Here is a 26,457-nt window from a genome sequence, read left to right as displayed (position 1 = left end):
ACAAATACTTTACACATTGCCTTCTAAGTTAAGCCTGACTGCTCAATGCCAAGCTACCAAAGGGTGGGCACAGGATAATTTGGATTGTGTGTTACTTACCCTGACTAGAGTGAGGGTCCTTGCTTGGACAGGGGCTAACCTGACTGCCAAAGACCCCATTTCTAACAGGTCCCAAATGCTAGGTTGTCATTATCATCTACAACGCCAACAGCTCTAACTCTCGCTAAGGTGAGACCTATTGCTTTGCAAATGCTAGTTTAGTAAGTCAGCGACAAGGGCCACAACCCGCACATGCTGCATAAAAGTAAAAAAACACATGTGATCTGTAATGAGGCTTTCAGCACACACACATAGAGCTAAATGAAACACAGAGCAGCCACAGCTCCAATCAAGACAGAGGTTCTTCTCCCCCATGGACTAACAAACTGGTTTCTGAAAAAAGCCGTGATTATGAGTGTGCCAAGAAAGCATGTGGAAATTACCCCACCACATTTATGTGTCATAAATAGCCTTTGTTCTTATTTGTTCTCCAGAAAATGAAGAATTACAAGCAGAATTTATTATTTTCTGCACTCAGTGCCAAATGTATCTTCTTTTTCACCTGCTACGTTTCAACAGGTTTGACCAGTTGGAATTCAGAAAGGGAAAACTGAGGGTGTGGAATTTACAGTGTAATGAGGAATTGACAGCCCTGCGCAAAAAAGTATTCAGAATTCGCCATTCCACTCATAGTGAGGGGACAAATGTAATACCTCTACCACACTGGCATGTGGAAGAAGTTACCAGTTCCATTTGACTTTGACTTTGAAAACTTTCTCACAGAGATTACAGCTGCTGAAAACAGCAGAAACATTAGTGTGACAAACTGGGGAAATGGAAAAATTTCCAGGGAATTCTGACTTGATATTACCAATTCCCCGTTATCCCTCTTTTCTTAGTGGATCCTCAGGCCCCATCTCATTATGGACTGGATTTTTCCTGGTATCAGTAACTCCAACGGTGATGACATCCGGCCTAGTATCTGGGCTACTCATTATGAGGGCCTAAATCTCTTTCACTCGATTATGGCTATAACTTCAATTTTGTAATTACTGAACTTCTCTCCTTCATCTTTTTCCTTATTTCATTGTACTTAAAAAACAATCTTAAAAATCATTTACTTACATTAGCCTTTCCAATTTGAATTAGAGTACATTATGTGCACTTTTTTGGCTTTTTGTGCTGCCTGCCTAGGTTCTTTGTGTTCACTTAGATACTCCTAAACTACCTCTAATGTTATATTTATGTACTAGTGCTTCGAATAGAGTGTAATTAAAATTCATACATCAAAGTGATAAATGCATATTAAATCAAACATGGCAATATGTGTAACTCCTGTCCCTGTTAGATTCTGATGTTAATCGTTTTGCCTATTGAAGTTTACAAAATTCCCAATAACTGTAAACAAATTAACTCACATCAGGAAGGTTCTCTTCTTGAAATACACTGCACCTTGACTTCTGAATAAGTTGTCCAATCCAACCTACAGAAAAAATCACAGATAATATGAAAAATACGGCTATTAAAAAAAATATTTGTTACAGGTGTTTTATTCCGCTTTCCACTTTAATTGTCTGTGTTCACCAAGGAAGGAATTGCACTGATAGAAAACATTATGTGAGTGGGAGATTTACTTCGAGTGTCCATACCGCAAAAGCAAAAAAAAGATGAAATTGGCATGATGTTCTATGTTTGGGACACTGGAGCAGAAGATCCACATTGGCTATCCTGCTGAAGCTGCAATACAAAACATTCCAATTATGGCTTATGCTTTAAATCAGGGGTGTAGAACACAATCCCAAGAGGAGTGGAGCGATGCCAAATTTTCTGAATATTCACCAAATGTACTCTAAATGGAAATCTTTTATATTGTTAACGATTCATTCCTGCTCTAGAATAAGAGCCCCAGCTGTATTTTTGAGTATTTCTCTGGCCCATCAGCAAGACCTTTTAAGCTTTTCTTGGTGGGCACACTTGTTTTTGTGGATTAAACTATTTATACAATACCAAACGTGCTTGCCTTCTAGGCATTTGGTGCATCTAGGTATTGAGTGGCCACACAGGTTCTTGCACTTGAAAATGTAGGATCGCGTATTGTAGAGGTGCTATAGCAAAGATTTCCCCATTTGCTCTGCAAATTTGACGTTTTACTTGGGATTTTGAAAGTGAATCATAATAAGCACCTATGTGACTATCTTCCCCTCTGTTTTTTGCCCGCCACAGTCAGACACCTGGGCAGTTCCCAGGCAAACATCTAAATGACTCCCATCCAGTGAAGCAGAAGTGATACATATTCGTATAAGCCTTGCATTATGTTTGTTGTTCATGAGGAAATCACATGGTAGGATGCAGTTTAGCTCTTTAAGGAATTTTAATTTTGTAATGCACACTTTTGCGGCACTTACTTTCTTTTGATTGAATATGATTTTCCCGTAAGATGGCTGCCTCTGTTTCTTGACTGAAAGAAAAGAAAGATATGATATTTTTATATTTAAGTTTATCTAAAAATATCCTGACACTAAAGGTTACATATAATCTTGATAACCCTCTTAAGAATTCAATTCAACAACATCGTGGTCTATTTGGCTTTTGAGGAAGAGAACACAGTGAAAATGTGCCCTTTATTGATATCAATATTTTCAGAATGCTTTTGATCTGATTACTTGCGTCATTTCAGTCGGATTGCATTGAACAAGGACTAAGGGTGAGCCAAGACTTTTCAAACCCAGAGTTGATATTATACATGTTGTAATTTGTTATTGTTGTGCTAATTATTATATGTCATTATGAGAAGTTAATAGTGGGGTGCCCATTACGGTTAAGATATCATCTACCATTTGGGGAACGAATAGGTGGATGCGGTGCTACGGCCAGAGCTTCTGACTTAGGAACTGGGGTATCTTGGAACTAAGGGCCTAGGGCCATATTTATACTCTGTTTGCGCCGGATTTGCGTCGTTTTTTTTAACGCAAATTCGACGCAAAGCGAACTCCATATTTATACTTTGGCGTTAGACGCGTCTAGCGCCAAAGTTCATGGAGTTTGCGTAATTTTTTTGCGTGGACACCTACCTTGCGTTAATGATATGCAAGGTAGGCGTTCCCGTCTAAAAAATGACAAATGACTCCCAGGCCTGTGCGCCTTATTTCCACCCCGTGCAAAAATGGCGCACAGGAGTGGGCGGGTCCAAAAAAATGACGTCTACCCGCGTTAGCGTCATTTTTTAACGCCTGCTCAGGGCAGGCGTTAAGGGACCTGTGGGCTCGGAAGGAGCCCACAGGTGCCCTCCCATGCCCCCAGGGACACCCCCTGCCACCCTTGCCCACCCCAGGAGGACGCCCAAGGATGGAGGGACCCACCCCTGGGAACTTAAGGTAAGTTCAGGTAAGTAATTTTAATTTTTTATTTTTGTGGCATACTTTGCTAAGACAGGAGTCATGTTAATGGCGTCTGGGCGTCAAAAAAAAATGGCGCTAATCAGGTTGAGGCGATAATTTTGCCTCAGCCTGACTTGCCCCATTTCTTGACGCCCAAACTCCATTTTCCCCTACGCCGGCGCTGCCTGGTGTGTGTCATTTTTTTAGACGCACACCACTCCGCAGCGCCGGCTAACGCCGGCTAACGTCATTGAATAAATACGGCGCCCGCATGGCGCTTCAGAATGGCGTTAGCCGGCGTTAAATTTTTTGACGCACAACTGCGTTGGCGCAGTTGTGCGTCGAAAAGTATAAATATGGCCCCTAATTTATAAGAAAGTGGCGCAGCGCTGCTTCACTTCAGAAATGCATGAACGTGCCGAATTTACGAAAATACGGTGCACTACTGTGTTTCCCCTAGCATTGGAACTAAAATTAGCTGCCTAGCGCTAACGCAGGCATCCTTGCACCATAGTGCAAGGGTTCCTACATTGCAGGGAATTATTGTTTATGCGCAGGAAGGTGTCCCTTCCTACATATAAACAGTCAATAATGGCGATTTGTCACTTGTGTGAGCTGCAGAATGCAGCACACACAGAAGTAGCAAATCGTCATTATTTAGTGATTGTTTATATGCAGGAAGGGACAGCTTCCTGCACATAATCATTTATGATGCTTTGCAGCTCACATAGAAAAAGCAAAAATTAGGAGAAATAAAAGTATTTCTCCACATTGCACCACTCAGACGCCACCCCTGGGGTTAGTGTTTGGCGCTGCCTCAGATTTATGATTTCTTGTAAATCTGGGGTAGTGTCAAAAACAATGGGTGCTTCATAGAAACGCCCACAGCAGCACCCATTGCGTGACCCTCTGGCGCAGAAAACTAAGTCAGGGAGCCCATATATACAAGGCAGCGTTAAGCCACACAAAATGGCTTAGTGCCACATGGTAAATTTGGAAATGGGCATTGCGTCACCAGACTGCCGCTGAAAGTGATGCTCCGTGGGCCCTACGGGCTTGTAAATCAGCCCCCAAGTGTCTCAGTGTCAGCTCCATATCATGTTATTCTGGCCAAATCTCAATATCCCCGTGCCTCAAGAAAACAAAAAAATAAATAAATGTGACCTTCTGTAATGTAGCTGGTGCTCATTCATGTAAATCGCTCCAATACCTTGGGGTAGTGTTTGTGCAATATATATATATATATATATATATATATATATATATACACACACACACACACATATATATATATTATTATTATATATATGTATATATATATATATTTATATTTTTAAAAACTGCAGAAAATGTAAGTTGTGCTTAAAGTGGGTGGTAAATAGAAGCAGATTTTTCCCTCGAATGGCGACATAGCAGGAGGCCCAGTAAATCCTGGTCCATATCGTGTTTCTCTTTAAATGGCAGTAATATCCAGATATCTCCAGATATATGTGGGGGATTCCAGTTGGAAACATTATTTACAGCCACATGGTATCCTGGCACAAATCTGGATGCCTCATAATCAGGACCTGTAAGTGCAGAACCATGCTAATGCAAATGCATATATGGCATAGATCGGCACTTCTACAGGTGCTTAATTTTGTAATATCTCCCAGTATTTGCAAGCATCTAGACATACCAAAAGAAGAAAAATTGAAAATATTGTTCCTTAGTTTTCTTTTAGCCTTTTAATGCAGTCTGAGGAGTGAAAGCCCCAGAGTCATATTTGGTGTTTTTAATGCCCAGAGGAGATGTCACACCCTGAGGATATAATTACTGTATCCACTCCTTGTCTTACTCAAAGGCATGAGGGTTGTTGGCCTATCTTGCCCAAGGGTGTGAAGTGATTACTTTTTTCTTGAGTTAATGATTTTGAACATGGTACTGGTGCAGCTGTCATCTGTGCCAGACCTCCTTCACTGCCATTAATGAGGGCGAGGGAGTACATGGGACAGCTGACAGAAGCTCCAGTGTTCTTTTCACAGCTGTAAAAAGGATAATTATAGAGGTGTCAGCTGCCCTGGTTCAAAGCATTTTGTTGCAAAAGGAGCACCCTGGTAGTTGAGAGCTCTTCCAGTGTCATGTTCACAACTGCAAACAGGGAACTAGGGCTGCTGTCAGCTCTTTAGGATATCTCTTTACCCAGTAGCAGCTGGTGATATTTGAAAGTGGTGAGGCTTAACATGCGGATATGACTATTATGTAGCAAGGGAAGTGAGCAGGCTTAATGGATAAACATGGGGACCGGGATCCTCCTCCCAAGAAAACATTGAAAAAAGATTGGCAAATGGTGTGTTTTGAAGCAAATTAATTTAGTGAGAAAGCAAGGTTCATAAAGCAGTAGGAATGTATACTCTTGAAATATTAAACATATTTAAATCTGCCCCATATCTTACTACATCAACATGGTCAACAGTTACTGCAATGTGCAAATTGTACAGTGCAACAAATTCAGGCCCTTACAAGTGTGTGCTTGCCCAGTGTCTTGCACTGCATGCGGCATCAACTTTGGACAAGAATGCTCTAACCATGCTTCAGCACCCTCTTTTTACTCTTCCCTGAATGCACTTACTTGCATCTCCCTCATTTCTCCACCCCCAAACATACACTGCAATCACTTACATTTAAGCACCTAATTTTCTTTTACTTTTGTCTTGTAAATATTTTGGCATCTGTTACCCTTCTTCACACACATTTACACAGAATACCAATTGCAACTGGAATACATGACCATTGTTCTGTGTGCTCTGAAGAGAAGCCAACACACTGACAGGCAATTTGCTTTGCTTTCAGCCTCAGTGCCACAGCTCTCAATCTAAGCCCCTAATAAAAACCCTGCAAACCTGCAATATACAAGAGTAATAAGATGCCCGAAAAAAATACAGAAATACAACATGATGAAATGGCTAACACTCTTGGGGAATGCAAGAATAAGTAAAACACATGAAATAAAAGAGGAACTAAATCACTGACATACTATACCTTAAAGTTTTTAACATTCATTTTCCGTAAATCAATCCATGTTTTTGGCATTAATATTAATGGCATGAATATGTTGCCAGTTTTAATGTGATAAAGCATGTAGCTGTCCTTACTATAAGCACATATTTCTTTCTTTTTGCTTGACTCAGATATGTGGTTCAACTTCACAATGGAACAAAAACCCTGCTCATCTTATGGATCAGTTTTGTGGGGGAACAAATTCAGCCAGCCACTACTAAAGAGGCCATGGACCTGCAGCCAGAGCCAGGATGTCACTTTGGGGGATAATAGCATGACCAGAGTGCTCTGCACAAAATACATAACACAAGATCAGAATTATAACACTTACCATTACTCTGGACAAGGCACCAAATCACACATGTTTGCATCCAGTACTACCTTGTGACGAATGGGTGAGGCTAGGATCTATGCCTGTGAATGCCGGATGCGTGGCCTCACGCAGGGATGCAGACTGACGCCCAAAACCACGAAGCTGACATTCACTGGCCTACAATGGATACCACCATACACTACAATGGCACTCAAGGGCTTTAGAAAGGTAAGCTCTGCGTCGTGCATCACGTTGCAGAAAATTCGTTTTCTGCCAGGCTTCTGTCTCCTGCCTCAGTACGAATATGGGATAGACAATCCAGACTTAAATACATCGATCTGTTCAGATATATGATTGTATACCTAAATAAATTGATCTATTAAATATTTTTTTAGGTAAACGTGTAGGAATTTCAGAGAGGAGCAGCCCCAGAGCCCTAACAGAGAAACAGCCCATGCCTTTACTTTATGTTCAAAGGCGAAGCAGTCTCTGAGGAGGGCTCGCTGAGCAGTGGGACTGCCTACCCTGCTCCTTAGCAATGCTAATGTGGATGCTATGTTGAGGGGGTTACTGAAGCCTGCAGCTTACACTGCCATTAGGCAAACACGGGAGGGATTAAAGTGGAAGGATCAGAGGCATGATAGGTTACAGCATGCCCCTTGGACAGTGCTTTGGCCTTGACTCCCTGGCCTTAGAAGAGGCTGGATGTTATTTCAGGATAAGTTAGCCTTTGGATGGGGACATAGAGAACCTTCCTTAGTGCAAAGTCAGGGTTGTGATAGTAAGAGGAAAAGAATCTCAACTTTTGGCAAGGTAAAAGGATTTCCTTAGGAGCAGACACAATAAAACCCTCCATGGCCACTTGGCAAGACCTAAGAGTATTAGGCTTCATAACCTGGCTTTTTGGCAAGACTAGAGTGTATTTTAGCACTTCATCCCCCTGGTCCAAGTCAAGTCAGCATGGCGGGTAGAGATCTGTTGAAGTGAGTGGGCCCGAGGCTCGTCCTTGCCCTCCAGTTGGTGTGAACTTTCCTTCTTGGGAATAAGATTGCTGTCCCCCTTCAATGCTGCTCTAGGAAATTAGTTGGAGGACTCTCTGTGCTGTCATACTGTAATCTTTGGGTTCACTTCTTGCCACCAGGGTTACCAAGGCCTACCAGCTCTTTGCCCACCCCACCAAAGATCAACTTATGTGGTATGTTACACAGTCGTCCCAGCCCCGGGCGAGAGCTTAGCCATTTCCGCATTGAGGAACCTGCCTAACACATTAAGGCCCTGATTTATACTTTTTGGTGCAAAACTGCACCAACACAGTTTTGCACCAAAACGTTTAGTACTGGCCTGCACCATTTCTAAGCACCAGCCAGGCACCATATTTATGGAATGGTGCAAGCCTGTGCAAAGGGTAGGCTAGCGTAAAAAAAAAAAAAATGACTTTAGCCGGGCGGGACAGGCAGTATGGAAGGGGGTTTTGCACCAAAAAATGACGTTAGGCAAGTTAGAGTAAAAAAAAAATTACTCTAACCAGCCTAGCGTCATTTTCTGACGCAAACCATCCATACCACATGACTCCAGTCTTAGAAAAGACAGGAGTCATGCCATCACCCCAATGGCCAGCACAGGGGACCAGTGTCCCCTGGGTATGGCCATTGCACCCAGTGCCATGTAGGGGGGCCCACTTCCGGGCCCCCAATGGCACTTAAAAAAAAGTAAATAAAATACTTACCTGTACGTAGCTATACTTACCATGGATGGGGTCCCCCATTCTCCGCTGTCCCTCTGGTGTGGGTGGGGTTGTCCCTGGGGCCAGGGGAGGGCACCCACCTGTGGGCTTATACCATGGTGTTCCACCATGGAAGTAGGCACACAGGTCCCCTAACACCTGCCCTGACCCAGGCGTCAAATAAAGGTGCAAAGCAATCTTTGCACTATCATTTGACCCCTCCTGCCCCCCGTGCGTAATTTTAGAACGGGGGATAAATATGGCATTAAGGCCATAAAGTCTTTTTTGCACTGGACCACCAACTTTGCATCTCATTGACGCAAAGTAGGTTTCCACGCCCAAAATTTACTTTAACTCCATAAATTTGGTGCTAGACGGGTCTAGCGCCAAAGTATAAATATGGAGTTAGTTTTGCACTGAATTTGCATAAAAAGAATGATGCAAATTCAGCGCAAAACAAGTATAAATATGTCCCTAAGGGTCCTAGCTCGGACCCCACTTGCACCGCAGTATCATGTGTGACCAGGCTATAGCTGCTTCGGGGAAAGACCTACTCAGCCAGGCAAGCTCCTATAACAAAGCTTCCCTGACTGCCCTATGCCCTAGCTTCAGTATGCCACTACCACTGATGTGAATGATGATCAGATCCGGGAACTGCAGTCCCATGCGACCTTTCATCTCTTCCACCAGTTGATGTAGCTGGCAGATCCTGAGCCCCCGGACTCCACACCATTGAAGAAGATGTCCTTCAACTCAGCACACTTCGACTTACAATGCAGTTGCAAACTGTAGGTGCAGCATAAAGGAATGGCCATGGACCCAACCAACCTTGGAAGGCATGTTAAAGAAAAAAAAACGAAGAGCAAGACAACAGAATAAACGATCAACATGATGTGAAATCAGCAAAATCAAAGTAACTCCGGGGAAATGCAATGCTTAAACAAGATAATGACCAGCAGCCAATCCGCTTGACGTCAAAGGAGTACAAACCAGCTCCCATGTCCACAGTTGCCACCTTGATTCCAAAACAATGTGAGGAATAACCCTAAGGGTCGATCCTAATACTGGTAAACGTCTTATGCAATACAGTCGTAAACTGGTACCGCTACAGGCACTCTCCATTATCATGGATGAACAGTGCAGGGGATTGAACATAGGCCTGAAACAAAAGGTATGCCTTAATATGTGTGGCTGGGCAAATGACTGACCCCTGTGTTACTCTTAGCTCAACAATGGGTCCCCTACCAGTTGAGTCAGTCTTGGATTTTCTGAGCCTGAGATTAAGCTTATCTGAGTGTAGTCGGCATTCATCCACTGCAAGCTACCTGAGAAATCAGTTTTTGAGGCCCCTACCAACTCTCCCACTCTAAAAGCCCCATAAATGTAAAATGCAGCCTGAAACAAAGTCCTCTCAAAGGCAGAACTAAAGACTTCATGGAGGTTGGCCAGAACGGCGCCCAGCACCTGTGCATCATGGGACCTCCTCCTGTCCTTGACTGGGCCCTCCAGTTTGTCTCATCCCGCTAAGGTCTTCCTCATCAGGAAGCAACTGCCCACACTCTGAATGCCTTTCAAATTGGCGAAGAAGCCAATGGCTGCCAAATATGCCCTTGTGTAAGAAACAGGTCTGCTCTGCGACCTCAATGCTGCTAGGAAGGGGCACAGAGAAGTGGGTGAAAATGGCTCTGACACACCCTGCCGTCACAAAAAGTCCTGTAGGTCTTGAAACATTTTTGATAAGCCCCAGCATGCACTTGGCCAAGAAAGCTGCCCCTAAATCTGACAGGGCAGAACTCCAGTCTTCCGAAGAGATGTCAGAACTCAGTCATCCGCTCTACTGGATGTGGGTGAAACTCCCAGAATTCCTGTAACGTGGAGCGAGATAAAGCATAAGACACCTTATTATAAACACCCGGTACGTACTTGGCCCTAAAGACAACATTCAGCTACAAGCAAAGTAAAACAAGGTGTTTAAGTAATCTCACAACATGTATACAGGAGGCTCCCTGCTTGTTAATAGCCTCCACCACTGCAATATTGTCTGACCAAAAAATTATCGTCCTGTTCTGGAAAACGGCAGACCAAATGGTGACTGCAATATTAACGGGAACAGTTCCAGAAATGCATCATCCTTAGTCAAGCCGCCATCCTGCCACACAGCAGGCCAGTCAGCCCTGTGCCACTGATGCCCCAAAAGGGCCCCAAAAGCCACACTGCCAGATGCGCCAGTAAACAAGCCCAAGGTCTCGCTCAAAACTGGTGAAGTTGGCCATACTACAGACCCATTGAAACGCTGCTAAAAATTCCACCAGATCTTTAAATCCTCCTTCAACTCAGCCTGCAATCTAGATGATGGTGCTTCTGTGTGAGACCCACCGTTGCCCTGGCTATCTATCAGGAAAAGGGGCACCCAATGGGCATAATGCAAAGTGCAGAATTGAGTTGACTCACCAGGACCTGTTGTTGATGCAAAGTTACCTTCTTCTTAGAGAGGATGGATGTCAATAGGCTGATTAAAGGCGTGGACTTTGTCAAAAGGCACTCTGCATTCCATGGGAACATTATCAATTTTAATGCCCAAAAAGGAAAGACAAGTAGACGGGTCAACTGTTTTGTCAGGAGCAAGTGGAACCCCCAGATCTCTGAATAAAGAAATCAACTCCTCAATAGCCCCGGAAGCCGGCAGACCCATGACAAATATATCATGAAAGTAATGTATGATGCCTTGATAATCAGTTTTGTGGGTGAACAACCATTGCAACATTGAGCTAAACTGTTCGTAGTTACACAAAACTTCACAACCCATGGGCATACATTTGTCCTAAAAACAATGACCTCCATACTAAAAGCCAAGCATTTGGTAATTATCAGAGTGAACAGGAAGAAGTCTAGGTGTGGACTCAATGTCTGTTTTTGCAGAAAATGCTCTGGGGCCCAGCTTGCGCAACTTAGTCACCATCATGTCGATTGGTGAGTTAGTCACAGAGCAGAGTTCAGAGCTGATCACATCATTGACAGATAAGCCCTTGGGTGCCAAGAGATTAAGGATTAGCCTGAACGAACCGGGCTCTTTTTTCGGCATCACACCCAAAGGGAAACAAATAAAATTAGACTCTGGGGGATCAGCAAAGACCCACAATCCTGCATAACAGACCTTCCTTTTCTAACTTCTGAGTCACCACCCCAGGATGGACCCACACAGACAACAAATTATTGCAATGAGGAACAGATACAACCCCATGAGCCGGTATGTGAATGCCACTGGAAAACCCCTTATATAATAACTGATCCACCTTCCTGTTAGGGCACAAATTAAGACAAGGGAGCAGTTTCTCAATCCGAACCTGGATGGGTAAGGCCTTACTGTTCGGATGACTTATAGGACTCCCTCCCCTTTGGATTTTTTAATACATTTGAATTCCAGATGGGAGGGGTGCCCGCAGAATGAAAATACATGTTTGAATTCACAAAATCCTGCTGGCCGAGTGCATATCTTTCTGTTGAAGGCCCAACAGGATCCCTTGTTGTCTCTAGAACCCCAATGATTATGAAAAGGCTGTTTAAGGGGGTTGTGATTCACACTTTCAAGCCATACATTGACCTCTGTCTTCTCCCACCTAATATCAGGGTCCTCCACCTTAGCCCACCTAAAGTCTCTATCATAATCCAACCAAGCCACCCTACCATACATATCATGGCTACAGCTATCTCTGGTTTCTTCTCTAGCATAGCCGTCATAAAAACGTTAGAACCAAACAACCATTTAGTAATGCACTCCTCAACTTTAGGCTTCTTCTCCTTCAAGAAGGCATCCTTCCCTTCCTTTTATTTTGTCTCACCCTCCTGTTTTTGGGTCTAAGCAACGAGAAAATATCAACAACTCACCCTTCCATATTTTCTCCTTGACCTCCACAGGAACATGCAATGCTAACTTCCCCAACTTGGAGAGCAAAGTATCATGCCTACCCACCGCTTTGCACAAAGAGCCAGAGTCCTTCGCAGTACTCAGTTTTGTTACGTGATTTAGAAATGGTGGCATCAATGCTCCTTTACGGCCCCTGTGCCCTCCTTCAGGCTGCGAGGTCTGACCCAGACCCATTGCGCACTTTTGCCATGCATTCAACCTGTCTCTGGACCTGGTTGAGAGTTTGACAGATGTGACTGCTCCCTCACAAACATGACAGAAATCCCGTCCACCATATCACGATCCCATTATATCCCATGGGAATTTTAATATGGTGGATGGGATACCTGTCACGTCTGTGACGGAGTAACCCGTCAGCCAAACTCTAAATCAGGCCCTTTGTAAATCAGCAATGGCGGACAACATGGTGGGAGAAGGGGCCCAAGGGGCAGTAAGTGTGTGTCCTCCCTGGCTCCCTACTGCAGGATTTGCCAATTGAGACAGCAAAAACACAATTGAGGAAAGCACTGCAGTGGAAGGATCTGTACGAAACCCCAACCTCTTCTCAGAGTCAGTACACATTTATAACAAGGAAGTGGTTAATGCTATATTGTCGCACATCTGAAACCAATCAATTTAAAGTCGCGTAGCCTGTATTTGTGCGCGGTGCAAACCTGGTCGTAGAAACCCAACCACAAAGGGTTTCCAAATTGCACAGGTTTCGTAGATGGAACCCCAGAGGGGACCACCCATGGACTGTGCTGTGAGATACAAGTTGAGAAGGAAACAGGGACCAGGGCACTCTGAGTCTCTAAAATAAATATATAGTCCAAAAAGAGTAGAGTTGCATGGAGTGTTTAATCCAAGAACAGACAACAGCCAACACGTGTTTCGTCCTAAAGGACTTTTTCAAGGCTGAAACATAAACAGATGGCAATTCTTATACATGAGATGATACAATGTATGAGGATCTGTCACATGGATACACATTTTTGCACGGGGGATGAACCCTTCGGAATACACGAATATTCGACCAGAAAAGCGATACCCCATTACTTAAACAATAAAGCAATTATAGTAAGCCTCTTTAACTTATTTTTAAAAAACAAAAGGAAGATGGTGCACGTGGATGAGATAGCTGAAAAACACCTAGGAGGTTCCTTTTCAAAGTGAGTAGAGAAGTTTCCCTTGTGCAATAGGGAAGCATGCAAATAAACCTTACATTTCGAACTGGTGTCCAAGACAGGGATAGATGCATGCATGGTAGGTAGCAAATAGGAGGAAAAACCGTGTATGCAAGCCAAGATTAGAGTAGGAATACTACACAAATAGGTTGTATTTACCTCATAGATTCAAACTTGTATGAAGAATAGTTTCACTAGGGTTGCTGTAGCCCCTAAAATATAGCATTGGTTCTAGAAGGAGAAACCAAATGAGACATGTTATGCTACTGAAATATGGTGGGCCGGGTAAACTGGATAAAACGGTAGGAAGAAGAAGAAAGTAGTAGTAACCTACCCAATGTAAATAGTGAGTCTTGCCATATTTTGTGGCTAGTGCTCCTGTCTTTGGCACTATGCGGCTTGCCGTACTTGTAAGTATTGGTCAAATAGTATATCCGTGATTACATACGGTAATAGACACGGGGTCCCACCGGGCCCAACCTGCAAAGAGTGACATAAAAGGAGTGGGTATATCAATGTAGATAATAAGTCTAGCCATATTTTGTCGCTAGTGCTCCTGTCTTTGGCACTATGCAGTTTGCCGTACTTGTAAGTATTGGTCAAATCGTATATCCGTAGTTACATACGGTGATAGACACGGGGTCCCTCTGGGCCCAACCTGAAAAGAGTGACATAAAAGGAGTGGGTATATCAAGGAAAACTTGAAATGGCAACTCCAGCTAGTAGTCCAGAAATAGTATGAGAGCTACTGCCTACACTCTCATTTTTGTTGAAAATAACTGGGTGGTTACAATTCTTCATCCATATAAGTCGAATGGTCTAGATTAGGCAATGTTATGTTCTCCTAGTGCTCGTAGTTAAGGCTGAAAAATGCTAAAAAAAGGGAAAGGAAACGTGCAATAATGGCCGCCAAAACAAAGCAGGTCGCGGTGGAGAAGGGAGAAGAAAAGGGAAGGAAGAGCTATAATGGCCAAACCAGAGAAAAAATATATATAATAAATGTAGACACACGTGTCCGTCTCTCCATTAGGATTCATGAAGGACAAGGGCATGGTCCCACCGGCTATATTTCAAGGAGCGGGAGAGTCCAGACTCCTTATAAGCGGGAATCCCCGTCAAAGTACTTTCATCCAATTAAACGAAAAGAAGGGAAGATCTGCCCCGTCGGGGTTCCTGTAATTCATGCTCAGAAGGGATAAAATACGAAAGGCAACGTATGCCGGTGCGGTTCTGCGGCTGCTGAAAATGGACTGCACATACCTTATTTCCTTTAGTCGCTGTATGTTTGGTCATGCGTCCAATAGTTCGAAGAGCTCAAGAAACAGCGCATGATAACGCTGTCTTGTTGCCGGTGTAATCTGCGTCCTGCAGATTGTCGGCGTCTATATGCGCGCGCCGAAAACATTAAGAAATTAAAAAAGGACTACGAACTAGTCTGATAGAGCGCTTAGGGAGCCCTAGTGCAGATGGGCAATGGCAGACGCCATATTGGTGTAGTTCCGGGTCAGATAGGAAATATTCATATATAATAACAGAAAAACTTGCCGAGAGTTAGAAAAAAAGGGGGGAGAGAAATACAAATGAAAGGACTGATACAGTGGTATAGGTGTTGTAACCAGTGTAAAAGGTGAAAGATAGTAGAGTGGATACGTGGCTTGTATATATTGTAAAGGTGGATATAGGTGAAAAAAAGGGAAAGATGAATATTACCCGATGTCAGCATGCTTATATATTATTGCCATTATCCAGCTATTTAAGGCAAACCATGCCATGTGAGTATAAGAAGCATATTACACATTTGAAATGGATCATAGATCTCTGTGTAGCGCAGACACAGTAACATTATCGACATAAAAAAGACAAACGTAAGTAAGCAGCCTCAAAACGGACTATTTAACATAGCAGTTTTTAGCATGAGAGATGAGATACGGAGAATAAGAAATTGCTTTTCTTTTTACATTGTAAGAAAAACCGCCTGTGAATGGGGTGATGGTTGTTGGTATGTTTTACAATATCAATAAAAGGACACAATGCAAAAGAAAAAAATATCATATAAAAAAGAGAAATTGTTGTCATAAATACGTTGTGTAGTGTCCCGAGTCAGTACAGACCAAATACACATAGGACGACATCAATTATATACAGTGAAGGGCATCACAAACAGCCGGCAGATGCTCATAAGAATACATGTAGGTCCTTGTGGATATTCAGGCCCTGTTCTACTGCCCGTAGTTTTATAATCCATCTGCTCTCTAAACGTCTTAGGGCCAGTGTGCGGTTGCCTCCTCGGGGCATATTATTTAGAGAGTCTATCCCGTGTATAGTTATATCCAAGACTTCTCTTTGTCCATGTTGTTTGTTATAATGTGATGCAAAAGGGTAGTTTGTATTGTGTGTTCTGATGGCTCTCAGATGTTCCTGGATTCTCTCCTTGAGAGGGCGGATGGTGCTGCCTACATAAATGAGTCCACAGACGCATACAATGCAATACACCACATGACTGGTATTGCAATTGATGAAATTTTTGATTTTATGTTCGACCTGGGTATTGTACCGAAAATTCTGTGTTTTGTCCTTAATATAATCACAGATACTGCAGTGTCCACATTTGTAAGTGCCTGGTGGCAATTTTGGTAACCAAGTACCTTTTTTGACAGAGGGCAAAAAGCTGTGGCAAAGCTGATCCCGTAAAGTAGTGCCCCTTTTGTAGATTATGCTAGGTTTCGTAGTAAGTCCTTTCTGGAGCACATCATCTGTTAAGAGCAGTGACCAGTGTTTGCGTATGGTTTTGAAGATTTGAGAGCTGAGTGCACTGTGTCTGATGATAAGAGAAATGCGTTTATGTGGGTCTTTCTTTTTTGGGTTCATGAGTAGATCCGGACGTTTGATTTTCAAGATCCTATTGCATGCCTTTTTAATGATCTGTGGGCGATAGCCTCTGGATCTGAACCGTGTTTCCATGTTATGTAGTTCTTCTTTGAACACCTGGTCCTCGCTACAGTTACGACGTATTCTAGTGCTTTCTCCATACGGAATAGCATCAATTTGGGGTCTCGGGTGAGAGCTAGTAGCATGAAGTACTGCATTGCACGCTGTTGATTTTCTATATAATTTGGTACATATTTTGCCCTGTTTGATATAGATGGTAAGATCCAGGAAGTTAATGGAAACGGGGCTGACTTCATGGGTAAATTTAATGTTGTAGCTATTGTTGTTTAGATGTTCTGTGAAGAGTGTAAATGCGTCTAATTCACCTGACCAAAAGACTAGAATGTCGTCGATGTACCTGCCCCAATACAAAATATGTTGCGTCAGAGATGGTGGACAGATACGCCATACATGGGTTTTCTCTAGAAATCCCATGTAGAGATTAGCATATGATGGAGCAAATTTGGCCCCCATCGCTACTCCTTGCATTTGGCGATACCATATGCCATTATGCATAAAAATATTGTTGTCTAGGACCATTTGAATCAGGTCCATCAACATGTTCGAGTGGTCTAGTAAGGAGGCATCCCTGGTGTCTAGATAGTGTTGTATGGCAGTGAGTCCTTCTGATCTAGGGATGCTCGTGTACAGAGAGGTGACATCCAGTGTGGCTAGATAATGTCCTTCCGTCCACTCATAATCTGTAATTTTACAGAGTAGATCTTTGGTATCTCTAATGTAAGAGGGTAAATTTTGGACAAAAGGCTGTAGAAAGATGTCAATATATTCCGATAGTTTTTCTGTAGGAGAGCCAATGCCTGAGATGATGGGCCTACCCGGGGGAAACCCACCCTTTTTATGGATCTTGGGTAGGATGTATATACAGGGTACCGTTGGTGTGCTGTTGTATAGGTATTTAAACTCCATGTCCGAGATCAGATCCTGATTCATAAATGTTTGGAGCCTCTGTAGGATGTATCTGTTAACATCTGGCATGGGATTGTAAGTAAGTTTACGGTATGCTGTACAGTCTGATAGCTGACGGTCCACTTCAGATATGTAATCTTTCCTGTCCATAATAACGATGTTCCCCCCCTTGTCGGCTTCTTTGATGACAATATCATTGCATCTAGAAAGAGAAGCAATGGCTCTTTTTTCTGCTAGTGTAACATTATACGAGGAGATGGACTTTTGTCCCAAAGTGTATTGTTCTTCCATGTGGTAAAGGTCATTAGTGACCTTCCTACAGAAGGAATCAATGGCATAATCCCTGGGAATCACAGGTGTAAATTTGGAAGTGGTCTTAAGACCGCTGAGCGTTCTGATGTTGGAGTCTATGTTAAGATCAGTGAGGATGTCAGTAAGTGAAGGTGCAGAGCCCTCTGTATGTTCTATTGATAACAGAGTTTGGATATCTTTGACATCTCTAATCGTCATGTTGCTAGGGGTGTGGTAACCCGTGATAAGTGGACGATGACTTATAGGACTCCCTCCCCTTTGGATTTTTTAATACATTTGAATTCCAGATGGGAGGGGTGCCCGCAGAATGAAAATACATGTTTGAATTCACAAAATCCTGCTGGCCGAGTGCATATCTTTCTGTTGAAGGCCCAACAGGATCCCTTGTTGTCTCTAGAACCCCAATGATTATGAAAAGGCTGTTTAAGGGGGTTGTGATTCACACTTTCAAGCCATACATTGACCTCTGTCTTCTCCCACCTAATATCAGGGTCCTCCACCTTAGCCCACCTAAAGTCTCTATCATAATCCAACCAAGCCACCCTACCATACATATCATGGCTACAGCTATCTCTGGTTTCTTCTCTAGCATAGCCGTCATAAAAACGTTAGAACCAAACAACCATTTAGTAATGCACTCCTCAACTTTAGGCTTCTTCTCCTTCAAGAAGGCATCCTTCCCTTCCTTTTATTTTGTCTCACCCTCCTGTTTTTGGGTCTAAGCAACGAGAAAATATCAACAACTCACCCTTCCATATTTTCTCCTTGACCTCCACAGGAACATGCAATGCTAACTTCCCCAACTTGGAGAGCAAAGTATCATGCCTACCCACCGCTTTGCACAAAGAGCCAGAGTCCTTTGCAGTACTCAGTTTTGTTACGTGATTTAGAAATGGTGGCATCAATGCTCCTTTACGGCCCCTGTGCCCTCCTTCAGGCTGCGAGGTCTGACCCAGACCCATTGCGCACTTTTGCCATGCATTCAACCTGTCTCTGGACCTGGTTGAGAGTTTGACAGATGTGACTGCTCCCTCACAAACATGACAGAAATCCCGTCCACCATATCACGATCCCATTATATCCCATGGGAATTTTAATATGGTGGATGGGATACCTGTCACGTCTGTGACGGAGTAACCCGTCAGCCAAACTCTAAATCAGGCCCTTTGTAAATCAGCAATGGCGGACAACATGGTGGGAGAAGGGGCCCAAGGGGCAGTAAGTGTGTGTCCTCCCTGGCTCCCTACTGCAGGATTTGCCAATTGAGACAGCAAAAACACAATTGAGGAAAGCACTGCAGTGGAAGGATCTGTACGAAACCCCAACCTCTTCTCAGAGTCAGCCTGTGATACCAGAGGTGATGACCAAACAGGCCAGCCCTCCACCACCCCTAGCGACTGTGTGGTTGGGAACAGCCCAGGTTGTCCTTGGGTATCTTTAGCGGTCTGCGACGGTGGCCAAAGATTTAATGGCAGTGTGTGATCGTTGATAAATGTGACTACAGGGCCGCACCTCTGCCAGATATGCATGATGTTTGACTAGTACACGGATAGGATTAGAGTGAAGGCGTCTGAAGATCAGGTGAGAGGGATAGACCTCACCCGTATGAATAACACTTTGGTTTTCAATGCAGGTAAAGTGGTTATTGGCGCTGACGAAGGCCCCTAGACCCGACTGAGCTCTAAGTGAGGGCCAAAACATGTTGGCTTTAGATTAATGTTTTCAGAGAATATTCTTGACCCAAAGGAAACAAAGAATAACTTGGTTTTATCTATACCTTTGGTACCCTGTGATAAAGGCGAAATTCCTGGGGTATGCCAATAGGTATTTTTAAGTATGATCTTGCCCCCTGCTACTGTCCAGTTGGTATTTTATATAGTTCTCCCAGGAGTTTTTGGTTGAGTCTGCCCCGGTAGTATCTCACTGGGGTGTGGATAGACAGCCAATATGGAGCATGCTGTCAGGAGATTACCCATTAAATCAAACTTCCACAGGAGCAGATGCCTTTTACCCAACTACCTCCAACAGATGCATGCTTAGACTTTACTGATTATCTGAACCCTGCATCTGCTAGGGGGAAAGCTGAATGGGACGAGAAAAAGAGAGACTGCCTCCAGATCCAGTTCCAGCCTGTGTTTCCCACTTGAAGATAGGAAATTCAGTGTGTGCTTCTGTTACCTGCACCTTTCTTCTTATTGGGATTTCTTTAAAGGCCCTGAAGTTGGGTGATAAGAGCATAGATGAGTACATTCCTACTGTGCATTCAACTGTTCAGCCATTCACATTCACCCAATTCTATCGTTCTCCTAACCTGGATCTTTTGAGAGACTAGCCTCTCTCTAAGAGAACAATGTTAACTTAATATCTTCTTTTCTCCAGGAGTCAGAGGTATCCAAGGTTCTCTGGAGAACAGTTCAAAGGTTCACAAATATCTACTAATGTCTTTTACAGGAAACGAAAACTCCTTCTCAAGGTTCAGTTTACTCAATCACAGTCTCTAGGATTTAGTCTGATCACTGAGGTTTGCCTCTAAGACTGGCAACTCTTCAAGGCGAAAAGTTTTGAGTATATATATGTATATATATGCATATAGGTAAGTCTGGAAATCACACAAAAGTATTCCTTACTGCAGTTGCTTGAAGTTATGTTAAGCCAAAGCAAATTCTCCTCAGAAAGCCGATAGCCAGATTTTGGAATAAGGAAGAAATTCAGCTTCTCCTGAAGGGAAAACGTAGCTGGTGTGCACACCGTAACAAGAAAAATAATTAATTACTCAAAACTGGAAGAATTCTCTATGAAACGAAGCACCTCAGGAACAGTGCTCATTCTCCTAAGGTTGACAGTTGAAGTGCACAATGCCCAGAGAGAAAGAGCTGGAGGGAAGCTCCGTCACAAGACTAAGGTCGAAACACTAGAGAGCTGACCTCAGAAAGATTTGCGGCCACCATCTTGAGTGGCAGTTAAACCTGAAGAAGCTAGTTCTAAGAACAGCCGCCTCAAGAGCCACCGGGAGTGAGGACGCCACTGCAACCAACATGGGTACAAGTAAAAGGGGAATTGTTTTTCCTGAGGGAATTACTAAACACTGGCAATAGTTTTCCTGACACATGCTATTATTTAGTGGGTGAGGCGTCTAATCCGACCAGTGATTCTAATGAGAGGTTATGTTCAATAATAAAAAAACAAACACTTGGAAGAATGGTCCGAACTATTTTTCCCTCAACCTAGTTACAACGGTGTGATGTGGTTTTCTGTTTCGGAGAACATTGCTAGGTGATTTTCTCTCTCTCTCTCTCTCTTGATTAGTGATAGCATGTCCTGAGGAAGCCACAGTTCTCTGATCTGAAAGTTGCTTCAGTGACTGCCTAATCTCAGCCAGTACAGTAAGGATTTCACTGGAACCCGACACTATCTGTTGTGAAGCTGAGGGCGCAGTAAGAGAACTAGGGGCCAAGGGTGGTCGCGTCGGCCCTTAATAAGTAAACTTACAAGGGGACGCGTATAGGTCAATTAACCTTTTGACTCATTTAAGATGTTCTTACCATAGCTCCAGTACAGAAACAGTAATCAATACACAATAACCAATAATCATTAGTCTAATCAATAATCAATTAAGTCAGTAGTTAGCACACACCATGACCTTTCAGCCATGAATAACCACACATTTAGTAAGGTTTAGTACTTTTATTTCCCTTATATGAACAGTGCTAAAATCATGTAGATTAATCTCAAAATCAAATGAAACACATGTAAAAACAATACTGGTTGACCAAAGCGACTGAAGAAACGCAATCTAATCAAGGCTTGAATCACAACACATTCTAAAGCAATGGTGCAGATTAACAACAAAGTCAGTTGCGATGAAGTAATCACGTACATAGAATTCAGCAGGATAGCTCTTCAAGCATTTGTCCCTGCAATTTGCCAGTCGTCATGTAAATAGTCTCAACTAACCAAGATCAGCATCAGCATGTAGGGTTCATGCCAGACAATTTAGAACACAATTTAGAAAAAAATCTAGCTAAGGAAAACTATTAAAACAGCGCAGTTGGTACCTAGAAAGAAAGGCATAAAAAATGCAATTCGGTCACATTGTCATATCTACCTATTCTCGGTACGGGTCAGCAAGCAGAATCAGTCTTCGTCCTCAGGTCATTGATCGATCAGCAAAGCATCAGGCTCTCAGTCATCGAGTATGAGCCCAATGACAGAATCTCAAATCTCTTCTTAAGTTAATATTGCAGCTCATAAAGGGGTAAAATCTGATTAAGGTCTCTCTCTCTCTCCCTCTCTAGTCTGAATTGTCTAAAACAAGACGATTTTGAACAGTCATGGCTCTATCCGCAGCTAACTCAGTATCTATCATGAGTATAGCCCCTGAAAAACTTGTCAGCATGTTATACACAATAGTAGACAACTTTCAAATCTTGATCGAATTCAGGATGACTCCCACTGAAGGAATCACTGCACCAAATATATCTCACACTATCGCAGAAGAGGACTCCCTCCTCTGTCTCTTATGATGTAATTCAGTCACTTTCGGAAACCTTTTCAAATCCCCCATCTGGTAAATATTTTGGAAAACTATCCCCAAATAACATGTCCCATACCATCCCTTGGAAGACGGTAATAAGCATTAAGTCCACAAATATAATATATCCCTGGAATTGCAGGATCCTTCCCATTCAACATTAATGGACATTTATTCTGAAACAGAAAGACATGTCTACATTCACTCGTACCCACAAATAAAGTGTCAGTGCACGACTTTGGCCTATATATACAAAGCTTCCTTACATGTAATGCATCTAAAGCTAATTTGCATTGCGTCTTAACTGCGGTGTAAGCATAATCCTTCTTGTACGTTCTCTTCTCTAAACCTTTTTTCTAATTTCTCCTTCAGCGCCTTTCTCCTGTCATCGGTATGATCCAAGAAGCTCTTCTCCAAAGGTGTAAACAAGCATGTCAGGTTATTTTTGTGCTCATAAGCTGTGCCAAACGTTAATATAGGTTCAAAGGATTCTCTAGCTAATATTATGTCATTGTCCTTAGCTATTCTACTCAAATACCTAATAATAGGGACAAATGAAAACATTGTGATGTGAATAAAAATACTGAATATACTCCTGGTTATAGAACCTTGTTAGTAACAGACTACAACTTATTGTGTAAGTTAGTGGAAGACTATGATAGGTGACTCCTTCCTCACCTGATGAAGGAATCTGTGTACACATAAGCCAATCCTTTGCATCCATCGTCTCAACATACTCACTCAATAAACGATAAAAAACGTTAAAGGAAAGCTCTCCTTGCGCAGTAGTATAATCATGTAAATAGTTTTCATCTAGTTTAAATTTCTCTACAGCCGTTAGTGTAGTAGTCTCAAAAGCAGAAGTATGATTGACTCCTTTCGCATCACATACAGACATACCCACAATCAACACTATAAACAATATCCCACACATAACTGCCAAACCAATGCTCATATATTTACAGCGCCTAGCATCTCTAACCTGCTTATCTATGTCAGCCATGATCTGTAAAGAAACAGAAAGCAGAGGTAACTTAGAAAAACTTGCATCAAAAATCAAAAATAGACAATTCTTCTTTCAGCAGTTCAGTTTCACTTCCAGGAACCCTTCTCCTTGTCAAAATCGGTTAGCAGCTTGTCAAAATCAGGTTTCAAAAGTTAAATCAGGTTATCAATGTATTTTCCGGTTACTTTCGACAGTCTCTTTCTCAAAAATGTTTCTCAGATTGTTTCAACAGTTCAGCCTCTTGATCTTCTTTCAGGTCACCTCAAGATATTGACTTGACACTTCCCTCAAAACATAAACTCTTGTTGCCATTCATTTGTAGTTGCATACGCCCATTCAGGACCTGCATATCTTTGACTTGCTATTCTCTTTCTTTTCAACTTTCGATCACCATTCATCTCTCCTTCACTTAGTTCTTCCTTTCTCGTAGTATCTACTTATTCCTCTATTGTTGGTTCGACTACCACCTCTTTCCTTTTCTCCAATTGCGATTTCGGCCACTTATCTCCTTTCAACAAACCTTCTGTCAGTATTCTCTTTAGGATTGAACTCAAATCTTTGTCTTTCTGTGTGGTGTTCTCTCTTGACGGACCTGCAACTGGTTTGGGAGGAGTCAGATCATTTTGACTTTGATCCCCACAACTCCTTGCCCTTCTGGGTCTGGTAATTGCTCTCTTTGTCTGCCAGAATCATCTGCTTCTGGGAGAGCCCCCTCTACATTAGGCTCTCCTGCAGTTTCAGTTGTGATAGGTTCCTCAGCACCCTCCTGGAGGTCTCCACCCTCGTCTCTCACAGGAGTGATGGAACCGTCTTCAATGAGCTCAGGTTCAGCTTCAGTTCTTACTTGCTCCTGTTCCGGTGCTGTAATTTGCCTCACATTTGTTGGTACCCTCAACAACGCTTCTTCGTGATCCAGTGGACATGCCACTTTCTTCGTATGACTTGTGTGAATCCAGTTCAAGATCCCAGCACACTTCACAGCTGTTGTAGTCGTTAGGACCACTTGGTACGGTCCCTTCCAATGAGGCTCCAAACACATCTTGCGCACATGCTTTCGGACAACAACCCAGTCACCAGCTCTCAGCTTGTGCCCAGGATCATGGATCGGTGGCAGTGTGGTAGCCTCCTGCCTGCTGACAGAAAGAGTGAACTACATCAGTCAGACCCTTGCAGTAATCCAACACCATATCATCTGTAATGTTGACAAGTGCATTGGCTGGAACTGCTGGCAATCTCATTGCTCTCCCCAAGAGGATCTCATGGGGTGACAATCCTGTCAGGTGTGTTTCTCATTGACATCAACACCAAAGGCAATGCATCTTGCCATTTCAGATTCAAAGCTACACACATTTTTGCAGGTCTTGACTTCAAGGTACCATTCATCTGCTCCACTTGTCCTGATGCTTCAGGGTAGTAACTACAATGCAACTTTTGCTCGATGTTCAATGCTGCACACAATAATTTAATCACCTCATTATTTAAGTGAGTTCCCCTATCTGATTCTAAAGAGATCGGAAATCCAAAAGCGCGATATCCCTAAGCAACAGTTTTGCTACTGTGAGACTATCATTTCTCCGTGTAGGGTACGCTTCAATCCAGAGACTAAAGATGCAACCAATCACTAACACATATCTCAAACCTCCTCACACAGGCATCTCAATGAAGTCCAACTGCATTCTGCTGAATGGACCTCCTGCTCTTCCAATGTGGCTCAAATCGACCACTGTTCCTTTCCCCGCATTTAATTGCTGACAAATAACACTGCGCTGGCTAGCTGCTTGTCTAAACTTAGGGTTAAACCAATCAATTTTGAATCAATTTTGAACAGAATAACCATGGCATACCTCCCAATGTGTGCCTGACTATGATAATACCTCGCCATCTGGGACAACAGATTATTTGGCAAAACCAACTGGCCTTCTTCTGAAACCCACAATTCATCCTGTTTTTGAACACATTTCATTTTTCTCCATGAACGTTTCTCCTCTTTGTCAACATTACTCTGTAAAGATTTGAACTCTTCTAAAGTGTCAGTTACCTTTAATGCAAAACTCGTTCATATTGCGTCTTCTTCAGGTAACAATTCCGACTTGTCTTTGAATGATATACAGTTCAATGCTCAAAACCTTGCGACTTGATCTACATATCCATTTCCCAAGGACACATAGGCCCTCATTACAACATTGGCGGTAAATCCTGCTTACCGCCGTGCAGAAGACCGCCAACACACTGCTGTGGAATTCCGCCACAGCTATTATGACCCACAGTTCGGAATCTGCCAAAATCTAGACACCCACAAAAGTCTGCCACACCAAAGGTCAGTGATAAACTGGCAAAAACAAAACCTTCACCGTCACGCCAACAGAAATACGCCGACACTATCACGACCCACGAATCCACGTGGTGGTCTTTCAACCGTGGTATTCCATTGGCGGTACACATCACCGCGCTCAAAATACACACACATCTCCAAAACATAGCCACATTGGACAATTCCGAATACACACACCTGATACAAATACACACACCACTCCCACACACCCAATACAATATAAAACACACACCCACATCACCCACAAACCCTTACGACAACAGAGACAGCACCAGCAAGAACACTAGCATCCACAGGCACACAACACCATCACCCACAGAACTTCCACGCACCTCACACAACATACCACTACATATCAGCACACTTATCACCCCACACTCCACCCCACACATCACCTACACCACCCCATGGCACGGCAAAGACACCCCAGGTTCTCGGAGGAGCTCAGGGTCATGGTGGAGGAAATCGTCTGGGTAGAGCCACAGCTATTCGGATCACAGGTGTAGCACACCTCCATTGCTAGGAAGATGGAGCTATGGCGAAGAATAGTGGACAGGGTCAACGCAGTCAGACAACACCCAAGAAATCGGGAGGACATCAGGAAGAGGTGGAACGACCTATGGGGAAAGGTGCGTTCCGTGGTCTCAAGACACCACCTGGCGGTTCAGCGGACTGGCGGCGGACTCCTACTTCCTCCCCCACAACTAACAACATGGGAGAAGCAGGTCTTGGCGATTCTGCATCCTAAGGGCCTCGCAGGAGAAGGTGAAGGAATGGACTCTGGTAAGACAAATCTTAACTATTACATCCCCCACCCTACCTGCATGCCAGCACATACCCCC

General features: G+C 43.2%; 1 protein-coding gene across 1 annotated transcript in view; it reads right to left on the bottom strand.

The window, feature by feature from the left end:
* Nucleotides 1-26,457, bottom strand: part of LOC138295883 (chitin synthase chs-2-like) — a 442,200-nt gene that overhangs the window by 90,378 nt on the left and 325,365 nt on the right. Inside the window, exons 14-15 of the mRNA XM_069234486.1 lie at nt 2,445-2,497; nt 1,458-1,522 (exon numbers count right to left, since the gene is read on the bottom strand). Of these exons, the coding sequence (XP_069090587.1) occupies nt 1,458-1,522; nt 2,445-2,497 (118 nt within the window). The remainder of the gene's footprint in view (nt 1-1,457; nt 1,523-2,444; nt 2,498-26,457) is intronic.

The sequence above is a fragment of the Pleurodeles waltl genome, chromosome 5, assembly GCF_031143425.1.
Source record: "Pleurodeles waltl isolate 20211129_DDA chromosome 5, aPleWal1.hap1.20221129, whole genome shotgun sequence".
NCBI classification, from domain to species: domain Eukaryota; kingdom Metazoa; phylum Chordata; class Amphibia; order Caudata; family Salamandridae; genus Pleurodeles; species Pleurodeles waltl.
The sequence above is the reverse complement of the archived record's forward strand: the minus strand, read 5'-3'. Positions and strand labels throughout refer to the sequence as shown.